Raw genomic sequence first — 15,353 nt, forward strand, 5'->3', positions numbered from 1 at the left:
GCTGTACAGAAACCCAGCCTAAAACCCCAAACAGCAAGCGTAGAAGCACATGGCCAAGATGTTCAAATGTTCATAGATGACCAGCAGGGTCAAATAATAATAATCACAGTGGTTGTCGAGGGTGCAACAGGTTATCACATCAGGAGTAAATGTCAGGTGGCTTTTCATAGCCGATCATTCAGAGTATCTCTACCGCTCCTGCTGTCTCTAGAGAGTTAGGGTTAGAGTTTATATATTCTTAATTCCATTCCTTTACTTAGATTTACAATTTACGTTTTTTTTTACCAACTTTTACTGACACGGGCCGTATTCAACTGGTGTTGAGTGTTCGTAAATTCGTCAGTTATTCTGCACTCTGGCACACTCAGACGAAGAGTGCTCTGAAATCAGAGTAGATAGCCAGAGCACATTTACCAGCTACGTCTATCTACAGTTGTCGCAGTGACATACTATTGAAATGGATTCTTGCATAGTGGAGTCTTTTGTTAAGACATGTAGCTAGCTAAACAATGAACCATAATACCAACTCATGATGTTACTACCCTGCATGAATCTGCTGGACGCTAACCAACCAGGTTCAATGTTAGCTAGCTAACATTAGGCTATAACTAGCAAAACTAATGGCTCTGAGATACGAATAATAAGATCATGCACGTACCATTAGCTAGTGAGCCAGCCAGCTAACATTAGCTAGCTAGCTAAGAGTACACTTTAACTTGAAATGAAAATTACTTTCTGTCAAAATTAGAAACAAGTAATATCTGAAAATGTAGCTAGCTAAACTATCTTGCCCGTATACATCATGGATGGGTGCTTCTCCCTGTCACAGATGCCATGGTTTCCCTTAGTTTGAAGATCCATAGACTGGTGTTTCCAGGTTTTTCATGTCCAGCCCACTCATCATCTCAGCCAATAATGGCTAGCGGGAAGGTGGATGACTTTTTCTGTGGCTAAACCAACTAGGCTCTAATTTAACAATTGTATTTGTATTTACAGATGGCATACAAGTCTGTTATTAAGGCACATGAAAGTTCCAGAAGGCATTTCTGCCCAAAAACATATTTTGATAAAAAAATAAGTGTCACGCCCTGACCTTAGAGATCCTTTTTATGTCTCTATTTTGGTTTGGTCAGGGCGTGAGTTGGGGTGGGTATTCTGGACGGCAAGGGACCCTGGAGGCAGGCTGGGGAGTATCGCCGTGCACGGGAGGAACTGGAGGCAGCAAGAGCAGAGCAGCAGCGTTAGGAAGGAAGCAAGGAAGCCCAAAGGGCACACGGGGAGTGTGGCAGTCAGGTTGGAGACCTGAGCCAACTCCCCGTGCTTACCGTGGCGGGCGTCGTACTGGTCAGGCACCGTGTTATGTGGTGGAGCGCACGGTGTCTCCAGTACGCGTTCTTAGCCCGGGGGGCTACATCCCAGCTCCCCGCATCTGCCGGGCTAGGGTGAGCATCCAGCCAGGACGGAGTGTGCCAGCCCTGCTCTCCAGACCTCCAGGACGTCTCTACGGCCCAGGATATCCTGCGCCGGCTCTGCGCACTGTGTCTCCGGTGCCAGTGCCTCGCATCTGCAGGGCGAAAATAACCATCCAGCCAGGACGGCTTGTGCAGGCTCTACGCTCAAGACCTACAGTGCGCCTCCATGGCCCAGTGTATCCTGTGCCTGTCCCCAGAAGGACAGGGCCTCCTGTATGTCTCTCCAGCCTGGTGAGTCCTGTGACAGTTCAACGTACCAGACTGCCCATACGTCTCCTCCCTCCAGTGATGATCCATGGGACGAAGCCTTCAGTGATGATCCATGGCACGAAGCCTCCAGTGATGATCCATGGCACGAAGCCTCCAGTGATTATCCATAGCACGAAGCCTCCAGTGATGATCCATGGCAAGAAGCCTCCAGTGATGATCCACAACAAGAAGCCTCCAGTGATGATCCACGGCAAGAAGCCTCCAGTGATGATCCATGGCAAGAAGCCTCCAGTGATGATCCACGGCAAGAAGCCTCCAGTGATGATCCATGGCAAGAAGCCTCCAGTGATGATCCATGGCACGAAGCCTCCAGTGAGGAGTAATGGCACGAAACCTCCAGCGAAGGCCTCCAGCGACATTCTCCAGTCCGGAGCCTCCAGCGACATTCTCCAGTCCGGAGCCTCCAGCGACGGCGCCCAGTCCGAGGTCGACGATGAGGGTCCCCGCACCAGAGGTGCCACCAAAGTGGGGTGAGCCAGTGGTGGAGCGCACCTGAGCCGCCACCGCGGATAGATGCCCACCCAGACCCTCCCCTATAGGTTTAGGTTTTGCGGTCGGAGTCCGCACCTTTGTGGGGGACGGGGGGACGGGGGGACGGGGGGGATGGTACTGTCACGCCCTGACCTTAGAGATCCTTTTTATGTCTCTATTTTGGTTTGGTCAGGGCGTGAGTTGGGGTGGGTATTCTATGTTCTATGTTTTGTAGTTCTATGTTTTGGCCGGGTAGGGTTCTCAATCAGGGACAGCTGTCTATCGTAGTCTCTGATTGAGAACCATACTTGGGCTGCCCTTTTTCCCACCTGTGTTTCTGGGAAGTTGACTTTGTTTAATAAGGCATAGAGCTTTTAGCTTCACGGTTTGTTTTGTTTATTGTTTTTGTTCGGCGTCATTTTTAAAATAAAATCAAATGTACGCTCACCACGCTGCACCTTGGTCCTGTCATCTCCTTCCGGCAACGGCCGTGACCACGCTGCACCTTGGCCTTCTCTAAAAACGGCCGTGACCACGCTGCACCTTGGCCTTCTTCTAAAAACGGCCGTGACAATAAGTTTGTTCAAATGGCTCTCCTGTGAAGTAGTAACCTGTGACATAGTTTCCTGAAACGAGTCACAAATATTACAAAACATGAATCCTGTTTGCAATAACGCACTAAAGTAAAACTGCAAAAAATATGTCAAATTAATTTAATCTCCTGAATACAAAGTGTCATGTTTGGGACAAATCCAACACAACACATCACTTGTCACGGCCGTCGAAAGAACTGGACCAAGGTACAGCGTGGTGAGCGTACATATGCCCTTTTATTAGGATGACGCCGACAAAAACAAAAAACAATACAAAAACAAACGTGAAGCTTAAGGCTATAGTGCCACAAACAAAGACAACTTCCCACACTGAAAGGACGGAAAAGGGCTACCTAAGTATGGTTCCCAATCAGAGACAACGACAGACAGCTGTCCATGATTGAGAACCATACCCGGCCAAAACATAGAACTACAAAATCAAAGAATGCCCACCCCAAATCACACCCTGACCAAACCAAATAGAGACATAAAAAGGCTCTCTAAGGTCAGGGCATGACATCACTGAGTAACACACTTCATATTTTCAAAGCATGCTGGTGGCTGCATCATGTTATGGATATGCTTGTTATCTGCAAGGACTGGAGAGTTTTTTAGGATAAAAATAAACGGAATAGAGCTAAGCACGGTCAAAATCCTAGGGGAAAATCTGTATGGTACATGTAGATGAAAGTTGGAGCACTTTGCATTTCCAACAGACACTGGGAGATGAATTAATCTTTCAGATGGAAATTAACCTAAAACAAAAAGCCAAAAATACACTGAAGTTGCTTACCAAGACAACATTGAATGTTCCTGAGTAGCTTAGTTACAGTTTTGACTTAAATCAGTTTAGGAACTCTATGGCAAGACTTGAAAATGACTGTCTAGCAATGATCAACAACCAGCTTGACAGAGCTTGAAGAAATGTAAAAAGACAAATATTGTACAATCCAGGTTGCAGTGCTCTTACAGAGTAACCCAGAGAGACTCCCAGCTGTAATCACTGCATGAAGGGATTCTAACAAGTGTTGATTCATGGATGTGAATTTGCTAAAATAAAAACATCTGTTTTCACTTTGTCACTATGGGCGATTGTGTGAATCCGAAATCAGGCTGTAACACAACAAAATGTGGAATAAGACAAAGGGGTGTGAATACTTTCTGCAGGCACTCTACAACACATACTGTACCTTCATTGGCTTACAGTGTTGACCCAATTTATGTTGTTCTGCAGGTAGTATGTGGAGTGATGGGAAGGTGTCTGTGTTGTCCCTCAGGTAGTATGTGGAGTGATGGGAAGGTGTCTGTGTTGTCCCTCAGGTAGTATGTGGAGTGATGGGAAGGTGTCTGTGTTGTCCCTCAGGTAGTATGTGGAGTGATGGGAAGGTGTCTGTCTTGTCCCTCAGGTAGTATGTGGAGTGATGGGAAGGTGTCTGTGTTGTCCCTCAGGTAGTATGTGGAGTGATGGGAAGGTGTCTGTCTTGTCCCTCAGGTAGTATGTGGAGTGATGGGAAGGTGTCTGTGTTGTCCCTCAGGTAGTATGTGGAGTGATGGGAAGGTGTCTGTGTTGTCCCTCAGGTAGTATGTGGAGTGATGGGAAGGTGTCTGTGTTGTCCCTCAGGTAGTATGTGGAGTGATGGGACGGTGTCTGTGTTGTCCTGCAGGTAGTATGTGGAGTGATGGGAAGGTGTCTGTGTTGTCCCTCAGGTAGTATGTGGAGTGATGGGAAGGTGTCTGTGTTGTCCCTCAGGTAGTATGTGGAGTGATGGGAAGGTGTCTGTGTTGTCCCTCAGGTAGTATGTGGAGTGATGGGAAGGTGTCTGTGTTGTCCCTCAGGTAGTATGTGGAGTGATGGGAAGGTGTCTGTGTTGTCCCTCAGGTAGTATGTGGAGTGATGGGAAGGTGTCTGTGTTGTCCCTCAGGTAGTATGTGGAGTGATGGGAAGGTGTCTGTGTTGTCCCTCAGGTAGTATGTGGAGTGATGGGAAGGTGTCTGTGTTGTCCCTCAGGTAGTATGTGGAGTGATGGGAAGGTGTCTGTGTTGTCCCTCAGGTAGTATGTGGAGTGATGGGAAGGTGTCTGTGTTGTCCCTCAGGTAGTATGTGGAGTGATGGGAAGGTGTCTGTGTTGTCCCTCAGGTAGTATGTGGAGTGATGGGAAGGTGTCTGTGTTGTCCCTCAGGTAGTATGTGGAGTGATGGGAAGGTGTCTGTGTTGTCCCTCAGGTAGTATGTGGAGTGATGGGAAGGTGTCTGTGTTGTCCTGCAGGTAGTATGTGGAGTAATGGGAAGATGTCCATTGGACTGTGTGATCTGGTAGAACCCTGGGACAACCTGTCCATGTCGCAGAAGAAGAACCTCAACTACAGATACCAGATGGGCTGTGACTGCAAGGTGAGCTCTCAATGTCTCACTGTCTTTTTCTCTCTCTCTCTCTCAGTAAACTATAACCCAAACCCTTCCTGTTGTCCCCAGATTACCACTAGAACCTGGTTGTTGTCCCCAGATTACCACTATAACCTGGTTGTTGTCCCCAGATTACCTCTATAACCCTTCCTGATGTCTCCAGATTACCACTATAACCTGGTTGATGTCCCCAGATTACCACTATAACCTGGTTGTTGTCCCCAGATTACCACTATAACCTGGTTGTTGTCCCCAGATTACCACTATAACCTGGTTGTTGTCCCCAGATTACCACTATAACCTGGTTGTTGTCTCCAGATTACCACTATAACCTGGTTGTTGTCCCCAGATTACCACTATAACCTGGTTGTTGTCCCCAGATTACCTCTATAACCCTTCCTGTTGTCCCCAGATTACCACTATAACCTGGTTGTTGTCCCCAGATTACCACTATAACCTGGTTGTTGTCCCCAGATTACCACTATAACCCTTCCTGATGTCTCCAGATTACCACTATAACCTGGTTGTTGTCCCCAGATTACCACTATAACCTGGTTGTTGTCCCCAGATTACCACTATAACCTGGTTGTTGTCCCCAGATTACCACTATAACCTGGTTGTTGTCCCCAGATTACCACTATAACCTGGTTGTTGTCCCCAGATTACCACTATAACCTGGTTGTTGTCCCCAGATTACCACTATAACCTGCTTGTTGTCCCCAGATTACCACTATAACCTGGTTGTTGTCCCCAGATTACCACTATAACCCTTCCTGTTGTCCCCAGATTACCACTATAACCTGGTTGTTGTCCCCAGATTACCACTATAACCTGGTTGTTGTCCCCAGATTACCACTATAACCTGGTTGTTGTCCCCAGATTACCACTATAACCTGGTTGTTGTCCCCAGATTACCACTATAACCTGGTTGTTGTCCCCAGATTACCACTATAACCTGGTTGTTGTCCCCAGATTACCACCAGAACCTGGTTGTTGTCCCCAGATTACCACTATAACCTGGTTGTTGTCCCCAGATTACCACTATAACCTGGTTGTTGTCCCCAGATTACCACTATAACCTGGTTGTTGTCCCCAGATTACCACTATAACCTGGTTGTTGTCCCCAGATTACCACTATAACCTGGTTGTATTCCCCAGATTACCACTATAACCCTTCCTGTTGTCCCCAGATTACCACCATAACCTGGTTGTTGTCCCCAGATTACCACTATAACCCTTCCTGATGTCCCCAGATTACCACTATAACCTGGTTGTTGTCCCCAGATTACCACTATAACCCTTCCTGATGTCTCCAGATTACCACTATAACCTGGTTGTTGTCCCCAGATTACCACTATAACCCTTCCTGATGTCTCCAGATTACCACTATAACCTGGTTGTTGTCCCCAGATTACCACTATAACCTGGTTGTTGTCCCCAGATTACCACTATAACCTGGTTGTTGTCCCCAGATTACCACTATAACCTGGTTGTTGTCCCCAGATTACCACTATAACCTGGTTGTTGTCCCCAGATTACCACTATAACCTGGTTGTTGTCCCCAGATTACCACTATAACCTGGTTGTTGTCCCCAGATTACCACTATAACCCTTCCTGATGTCCCCAGATTACCACTATAACCTGGTTGTTGTCCCCAGATTACCACTATAACCTGGTTGTTGTCCCCAGATTACCACTATAACCTGGTTGTTGTCCTCAGATTACCACTATAACCTGGTTGTTGTCCCCAGATTACCACTATAACCTGGTTGTTGTCCCCAGATTACCACTATAACCTGGTTGTTGTCCCCAGATTACCACTATAACCTGGTTGTTGTCCCCAGATTACCACTATAACCTGGTTGTTGTCCCCAGATTACCACTATAACCTGGTTGTTGTCCCCAGATTACCACTATAACCTGGTTGTTGTCCCCAGATTACCACTATAACCTGGTTGTTGTCCCCAGATTACCACTATAACCCTTCCTGTTGTCCCCAGATTACCACTATAACCTGGTTGATGTCCCCAGATTACCACTATAACCTGGTTGTTTTCCCCAGATTACCACTATAACCCTTCCTGTTGTCCCCAGATTACCACCATAACCTGGTTGTTGTCCCCAGATTACCACTATAACCTGGTTGTTGTCCCAAGATTACCACTATAACCTGGTTGTTGTCCCCAGATTACCACCATAACCCTTCCTGTTGTCCCCAGATTACCACTATAACCTGGTTGTATTCCCCAGATTACCACTATAACCTGGTTGTTGTCCCCAGATTACCACTATAACCTGGTTGTTGTCCCCAGATTACCACTATAACCTGGTTGTTGTCCCCAGATTACCACTATAACCTGGTTGTTGTCCCCAGATTACCACTATAACCCTTCCTGTTGTCCCCAGATTACCACTATAACCTGGTTGTTGTCCCCAGATTACCACTATAACCTGGTTGATGTCCCCAGATTACCACTATAACCTGGTTGTTGTCCCCAGATTACCACTATAACCTGGTTGTTGTCCCCAAATTACCACTATAACCTGGTTGTCGTCCCCAGATTACCACTATAACCTGGTTGTTGTCCCCAGATTACCACTATAACCTGGTTGTTGTCCCCAGATTACCACTATAACCTGGTTGTTGTCCCCAGATTACCACTATAACCTGGTTGTTGTCCCCAGATTACCACTATAACCTGGTTGTTGTCCCCAGATTACCACTATAACCTGGTTGTTGTCCCCAGATTACCACTATAACCTGGTTGTTGTCCCCAGATTACCACTATAACCTGGTTGTTGTCCCCAGATTACCACTATAACCTGGTTGTTGTCCCCAGATTACCTCTATAACCCTTCCTGTTGTCCCCAGATTACCACTATAACCTGGTTGTTGTCCCCAGATTACCACTATAACCTGGTTGTTGTCCCCAGATTACCACTATAACCTGGTTGTTGTCCCCAGATTACCACTATAACCTGGTTGTTGTCCCCAGATTACCACTATAACCTGGTTGTTGTCCCCAGATTACCACTATAACCTGGTTGTCGTCCCCAGATTACCACTATAACCTGGTTGTTGTCCCCAGATTACCACTATAACCTGGTTGTTGTCCCCAGATTACCACTATAACCTGGTTGTTGTCCCCAGATTACCACTATAACCTGGTTGTTGTCCCCAGATTACCACTATAACCTGGTTGTTGTCCCCAGATTACCACTATAACCCTTCCTGATGTCTCCAGATTACCACCATAACCTGGTTGTTGTCCCCAGATTACCACTATAACCTGGTTGTTGTCCCCAGATTACCACTATAACCTGGTTGCTGTCCCCAGATTACCACTATAACCTGGTTGTTGTCCCCAGATTACCACTATAACCTGGTTGTTGTCCCCAGATTACCACTATAACCTGGTTGTTGTCCCCAGATTACCACTATAACCCTTCCTGATGTCTCCAGATTACCACTATAACCTGGTTGTATTCCCCAGATTACCACTATAACCCTTCCTGATGTCCCCAGATTACCACCATAACCTGGTTGATGTCCCCAGATTACCACTATAACCTGGTTGTTGTCCCCAGATTACCACTATAACCTGGTTGTTGTCCCCAGATTACCACTATAACCTGGTTGTTGTCCCCAGATTACCACTATAACCTGGTTGTTGTCCCCAGATTACCACTATAACCTGGTTGTTGTCCCCAGATTACCACTATATCCTGGTTGTTGTCCCCAGATTACCACTATAACCTGGTTGTTGTCCCCAGATTACCACTATAACCTGGTTGTTGTCCCCAGATTACCACTATAACCTGGTTGTTGTCCCCAGATTACCACTATAACCTGGTTGTTGTCCCCAGATTACCACTATAACCTGGTTGTTGTCCCCAGATTACCACTATAACCTGGTTGTTGTCCCCAGATTACCACTATAACCTGGTTGTTGTCCCCAGATTACCACTATAACCTGGTTGTTGTCCCCAGATTACCACTATAACCCTTCCTGTTGTCCCCAGATTAACACTATAACCTGGTTGTTGTCCCCAGATTACCACTATAACCTGGTTGTTGTCCCCAGATTACCACTATAACCTGGTTGTTGTCCCCAGATTACCACTATAACCTGGTTGTTGTCCCCAGATTACCACTATAACCTGGTTGTTGTCCCCAGATTACCACTATAACCTGGTTGTTGTCCCCAGATTACCACTATAACCCTTCCTGTTGTCCCCAGATTACCACTATAACCCTTCCTGTTGTCCCCAGATTACCACTATAACCTGGTTGTTGTCCCCAGATTACCACTATAACCTGGTTGTTGTCCCCAGATTACCACTATAACCTGGTTGTTGTCCCCAGATTACCACTATAACCTGGTTGTTGTCCCCAGATTACCTCTATAACCCTTCCTGTTGTCCCCAGATTACCACTATAACCTGGTTGTTGTCCCCAGATTACCACTATAACCTGGTTGTTGTCCCCAGATTACCACTATAACCTGGTTGTTGTCCCCAGATTACCACTATAACCTGGTTGTTGTCCCCAGATTACCACTATAACCTGGTTGTTGTCCCCAGATTACCACTATAACCTGGTTGTTGTCCCCAGATTACCACTATAACCTGGTTGTTGTCCCCAGATTACCACTATAACCTGGTTGTTGTCCCCAGATTACCACTATAACCTGGTTGTTGTCCCCAGATTACCACTATAACCTGGTTGTTGTCCCCAGATTACCACTATAACCTGGTTGTTGTCCCCAGATTACCACTATAACCTGGTTGTTGTCCCCAGATTACCACTATAACCTGGTTGTTGTCCCCAGATTACCACTATAACCTGGTTGTTGTCCCCAGATTACCACTATAACCTGGTTGTTGTCCCCAGATTACCACTATAACCTGGTTGTTGTCCCCAGATTACCACTATAACCTGGTTGTTGTCCCCAGATTACCACTATAACCTGGTTGTTGTCCCCAGATTACCACTATAACCTGGTTGTTGTCCCCAGATTACCACTATAACCTGGTTGTTGTCCCCAGATTACCACTATAACCCTTCCTGATGTCTCCAGATTACCACCATAACCTGGTTGTTGTCCCCAGATTACCACTATAACCTGGTTGTTGTCCCCAGATTACCACTATAACCTGGTTGTTGTCCCCAGATTACCACTATAACCTGGTTGCTGTCCCCAGATTACCACTATAACCTGGTTGTTGTCCCCAGATTACCACTATAACCTGGTTGTTGTCCCCAGATTACCACTATAACCTGGTTGTTGTCCCCAGATTACCACTATAACCTGGTTGTTGTCCCCAGATTACCACTATAACCTGGTTGTTGTCCCCAGATTACCACTATAACCCTTCCTGATGTCTCCAGATTACCACCATAACCTGGTTGTTGTCCCCAGATTACCACTATAACCCTTCCTGATGTCTCCAGATTACCACTATAACCTGGTTGTATTCCCCAGATTACCACTATAACCCTTCCTGTTGTCCCCAGATTACCACTATAACCTGGTTGTTGTCCCCAGATTACCACTATAACCTGGTTGATGTCCCTAGATTACCACTATAACCTGGTTGTTGTCCCCAGATTACCACTATAACCTGGTTGTTGTCCCCAGATTACCACTATAACCTGGTTGTTGTCCCCAGATTACCACTATAACCTGGTTGTTGTCCCCAGATTACCACTATAACCTGGTTGTTGTCCCCAGATTACCACTATAACCCTTCCTGATGTCCCCAGATTACCACTATAACCTGGTTGTTGTCCCCAGATTACCACTATAACCTGGTTGTTGTCCCCAGATTACCACTATAACCTGGTTGTTGTCCCCAGATTACCACTATAACCTGGTTGTTGTCCCCAGATTACCACTATAACCTGGTTGTTGTCCCCAGATTACCACTATAACCTGGTTGTTGTCCCCAGATTACCACTATAACCTGGTTGTTGTCCCCAGATTACCACTATAACCTGGTTGTTGTCCCCAGATTACCACTATAACCTGGTTGTTGTCCCCAGATTACCACTATAACCTGGTTGTTGTCCCCAGATTACCACTATAACCTGGTTGTTGTCCCCAGATTACCACTATAACCCTTCCTGTTGTCCCCAGATTACCACTATAACCTGGTTGTTGTCCCCAGATTACCACTATAACCTGGTTGTTTTCCCCAGATTACCACTATAACCCTTCCTGTTGTCCCCAGATTACCACCATAACCTGGTTGTTGTCCCCAGATTACCACTATAACCTGGTTGTTGTCCCCAGATTACCACTATAACCTGGTTGTTGTCCCCAGATTACCACCATAACCCTTCCTGTTGTCCCCAGATTACCACTATAACCTGGTTGTTGTCCCCAGATTACCACTATAACCTGGTTGTTGTCCCCAGATTACCACTATAACCTGGTTGTTGTCCCCAGATTACCACTATAACCTGGTTGTTGTCCCCAGATTACCACTATAACCTGGTTGTTGTCCCCAGATTACCACTATAACCCTTCCTGTTGTCCCCAGATTACCACTATAACCTGGTTGTTGTCCCCAGATTACCACTATAACCTGGTTGTTGTCCCCAGATTACCACTATAACCTGGTTGTTGTCCCCAGATTACCACTATAACCTGGTTGTTGTCCCCAGATTACCACTATAACCTGGTTGTCGTCCCCAGATTACCACTATAACCTGGTTGTTGTCCCCAGATTACCACTATAACCTGGTTGTTGTCCCCAGATTACCACTATAACCTGGTTGTTGTCCCCAGATTACCACTATAACCTGGTTGTTGTCCCCAGATTACCACTATAACCTGGTTGTTGTCCCCAGATTACCACTATAACCTGGTTGTTGTCCCCAGATTACCACTATAACCTGGTTGTTGTCCCCAGATTACCACTATAACCTGGTTGTTGTCCCCAGATTACCACTATAACCTGGTTGTTGTCCCCAGATTACCTCTATAACCCTTCCTGTTGTCCCCAGATTACCACTATAACCTGGTTGTTGTCCCCAGATTACCACTATAACCTGGTTGTTGTCCCCAGATTACCACTATAACCTGGTTGTTGTCCCCAGATTACCACTATAACCTGGTTGTTGTCCCCAGATTACCACTATAACCTGGTTGTTGTCCCCAGATTACCACTATAACCTGGTTGTTGTCCCCAGATTACCACTATAACCTGGTTGTTGTCCCCAGATTACCACTATAACCTGGTTGTTGTCCCCAGATTACCACTATAACCTGGTTGTTGTCCCCAGATTACCACTATAACCTGGTTGTTGTCCCCAGATTACCACTATAACCTGGTTGTTGTCCCCAGATTACCACTATAACCCTTCCTGATGTCTCCAGATTACCACCATAACCTGGTTGTTGTCCCCAGATTACCACTATAACCTGGTTGTTGTCCCCAGATTACCACTATAACCTGGTTGCTGTCCCCAGATTACCACTATAACCTGGTTGTTGTCCCCAGATTACCACTATAACCTGGTTGTTGTCCCCAGATTACCACTATAACCTGGTTGTTGTCCCCAGATTACCACTATAACCCTTCCTGATGTCTCCAGATTACCACTATAACCTGGTTGTATTCCCCAGATTACCACTATAACCCTTCCTGATGTCCCCAGATTACCACCATAACCTGGTTGATGTCCCCAGATTACCACTATAACCTGGTTGTTGTCCCCAGATTACCACTATAACCTGGTTGTTGTCCCCAGATTACCACTATAACCTGGTTGTTGTCCCCAGATTACCACTATAACCTGGTTGTTGTCCCCAGATTACCACTATAACCTGGTTGTTGTCCCCAGATTACCACTATAACCTGGTTGTTGTCCCCAGATTACCACTATAACCTGGTTGTTGTCCCCAGATTACCACTATAACCTGGTTGTTGTCCCCAGATTACCACTATAACCTGGTTGTTGTCCCCAGATTACCACTATAACCTGGTTGTTGTCCCCAGATTACCACTATAACCTGGTTGTTGTCCCCAGATTACCACTATAACCTGGTTGTTGTCCCCAGATTACCACTATAACCTGGTTGTTGTCCCCAGATTACCACTATAACCTGGTTGTTGTCCCCAGATTACCACTATAACCCTTCCTGTTGTCCCCAGATTACCACTATAACCTGGTTGTTGTCCCCAGATTACCACTATAACCTGGTTGTTGTCCCCAGATTACCACTATAACCTGGTTGTTGTCCCCAGATTACCACTATAACCTGGTTGTTGTCCCCAGATTACCACTATAACCTGGTTGTTGTCCCCAGATTACCACTATAACCTGGTTGTTGTCCCCAGATTACCACTATAACCCTTCCTGTTGTCCCCAGATTACCACTATAACCCTTCCTGTTGTCCCCAGATTACCACTATAACCTGGTTGTTGTCCCCAGATTACCACTATAACCTGGTTGTTGTCCCCAGATTACCACTATAACCTGGTTGTTGTCCCCAGATTACCACTATAACCTGGTTGTTGTCCCCAGATTACCACTATAACCCTTCCTGTTGTCCCCAGATTACCACTATAACCTGGTTGTTGTCCCCAGATTACCACTATAACCTGGTTGTTGTCCCCAGATTACCACTATAACCTGGTTGTTGTCCCCAGATTACCACTATAACCTGGTTGTTGTCCCCAGATTACCACTATAACCTGGTTGTTGTCCCCAGATTACCACTATAACCTGGTTGTTGTCCCCAGATTACCACTATAACCTGGTTGTTGTCCCCAGATTACCACTATAACCTGGTTGTTGTCCCCAGATTACCACTATAACCTGGTTGTTGTCCCCAGATTACCACTATAACCTGGTTGTTGTCCCCAGATTACCACTATAACCTGGTTGTTGTCCCCAGATTACCACTATAACCTGGTTGTTGTCCCCAGATTACCACTATAACCTGGTTGTTGTCCCCAGATTACCACTATAACCTGGTTGTTGTCCCCAGATTACCACTATAACCTGGTTGTTGTCCCCAGATTACCACTATAACCTGGTTGTTGTCCCCAGATTACCACTATAACCTGGTTGTTGTCCCCAGATTACCACTATAACCTGGTTGTTGTCCCCAGATTACCACTATAACCTGGTTGTTGTCCCCAGATTACCACTATAACCTGGTTGTTGTCCCCAGATTACCACTATAACCCTTCCTGATGTCTCCAGATTACCACCATAACCTGGTTGTTGTCCCCAGATTACCACTATAACCTGGTTGTTGTCCCCAGATTACCACTATAACCTGGTTGTTGTCCCCAGATTACCACTATAACCTGGTTGTTGTCCCCAGATTACCACTATAACCTGGTTGTTGTCCCCAGATTACCACTATAACCTGGTTGTTGTCCCCAGATTACCACTATAACCTGGTTGTTGTCCCCAGATTACCACTATAACCTGGTTGTTGTCCCCAGATTACCACTATAACCTGGTTGTTGTCCCCAGATTACCACTATAACCCTTCCTGATGTCTCCAGATTACCACCATAACCTGGTTGTTGTCCCCAGATTACCACTATAACCCTTCCTGATGTCTCCAGATTACCACTATAACCTGGTTGTATTCCCCAGATTACCACTATAACCCTTCCTGTTGTCCCCAGATTACCACTATAACCTGGTTGTTGTCCCCAGATTACCACTATAACCTGGTTGTTGTCCCCAGATTACCACTATAACCTGGTTGTTGTCCCCAGATTACCACTATAACCTGGTTGTTGTCCCCAGATTACCACTATAACCTGGTTGTTGTCCCCAGATTACCACTATAACCTGGTTGTTGTCCCCAGATTACCACTATAACCTGGTTGTTGTCCCCAGATTACCACTATAACCTGGTTGTTGTCCCCAGATTACCACTATAACCTGGTTGTTGTCCCCAGATTACCACTATAACCTGGTTGTTGTCCCCAGATTACCACTATAACCTGGTTGTTGTCCCCAGATTACCACTATAACCTGGTTGTTGTCCCCAGATTACCACTATAACCTGGTTGTTGTCCCCAGATTACCACTATAACCCTTCCTGTTGTCCCCAGATTACCACTATAACCTGGTTGTTGTCCCCAGATTACCACTATAACCTGGT

At 46.1% G+C, this 15,353-nt stretch overlaps 2 protein-coding genes across 3 annotated transcripts in view; one reads left to right on the plus strand and one right to left on the minus strand.

The window, feature by feature from the left end:
* The window catches only part of LOC129851360 (synapsin-2-like), a 231,378-nt gene that overhangs the window by 112,017 nt on the left and 104,008 nt on the right, over positions 1 to 15,353 (minus strand). The gene's annotated exons all lie outside the window — the stretch shown is intronic.
* The window catches only part of LOC129851361 (metalloproteinase inhibitor 4-like), a 94,777-nt gene that overhangs the window by 47,536 nt on the left and 31,888 nt on the right, over positions 1 to 15,353 (plus strand). Inside the window, exon 4 of the mRNA XM_055917852.1 lies at positions 5,073 to 5,197. Within this exon, the coding sequence (XP_055773827.1) occupies positions 5,073 to 5,197 (125 nt within the window). The remainder of the gene's footprint in view (positions 1 to 5,072; positions 5,198 to 15,353) is intronic.

The sequence above is a fragment of the Salvelinus fontinalis genome, chromosome 3 (assembly GCF_029448725.1).
Source record: "Salvelinus fontinalis isolate EN_2023a chromosome 3, ASM2944872v1, whole genome shotgun sequence".
Taxonomy (NCBI): Eukaryota; Metazoa; Chordata; class Actinopteri; order Salmoniformes; family Salmonidae; genus Salvelinus; species Salvelinus fontinalis.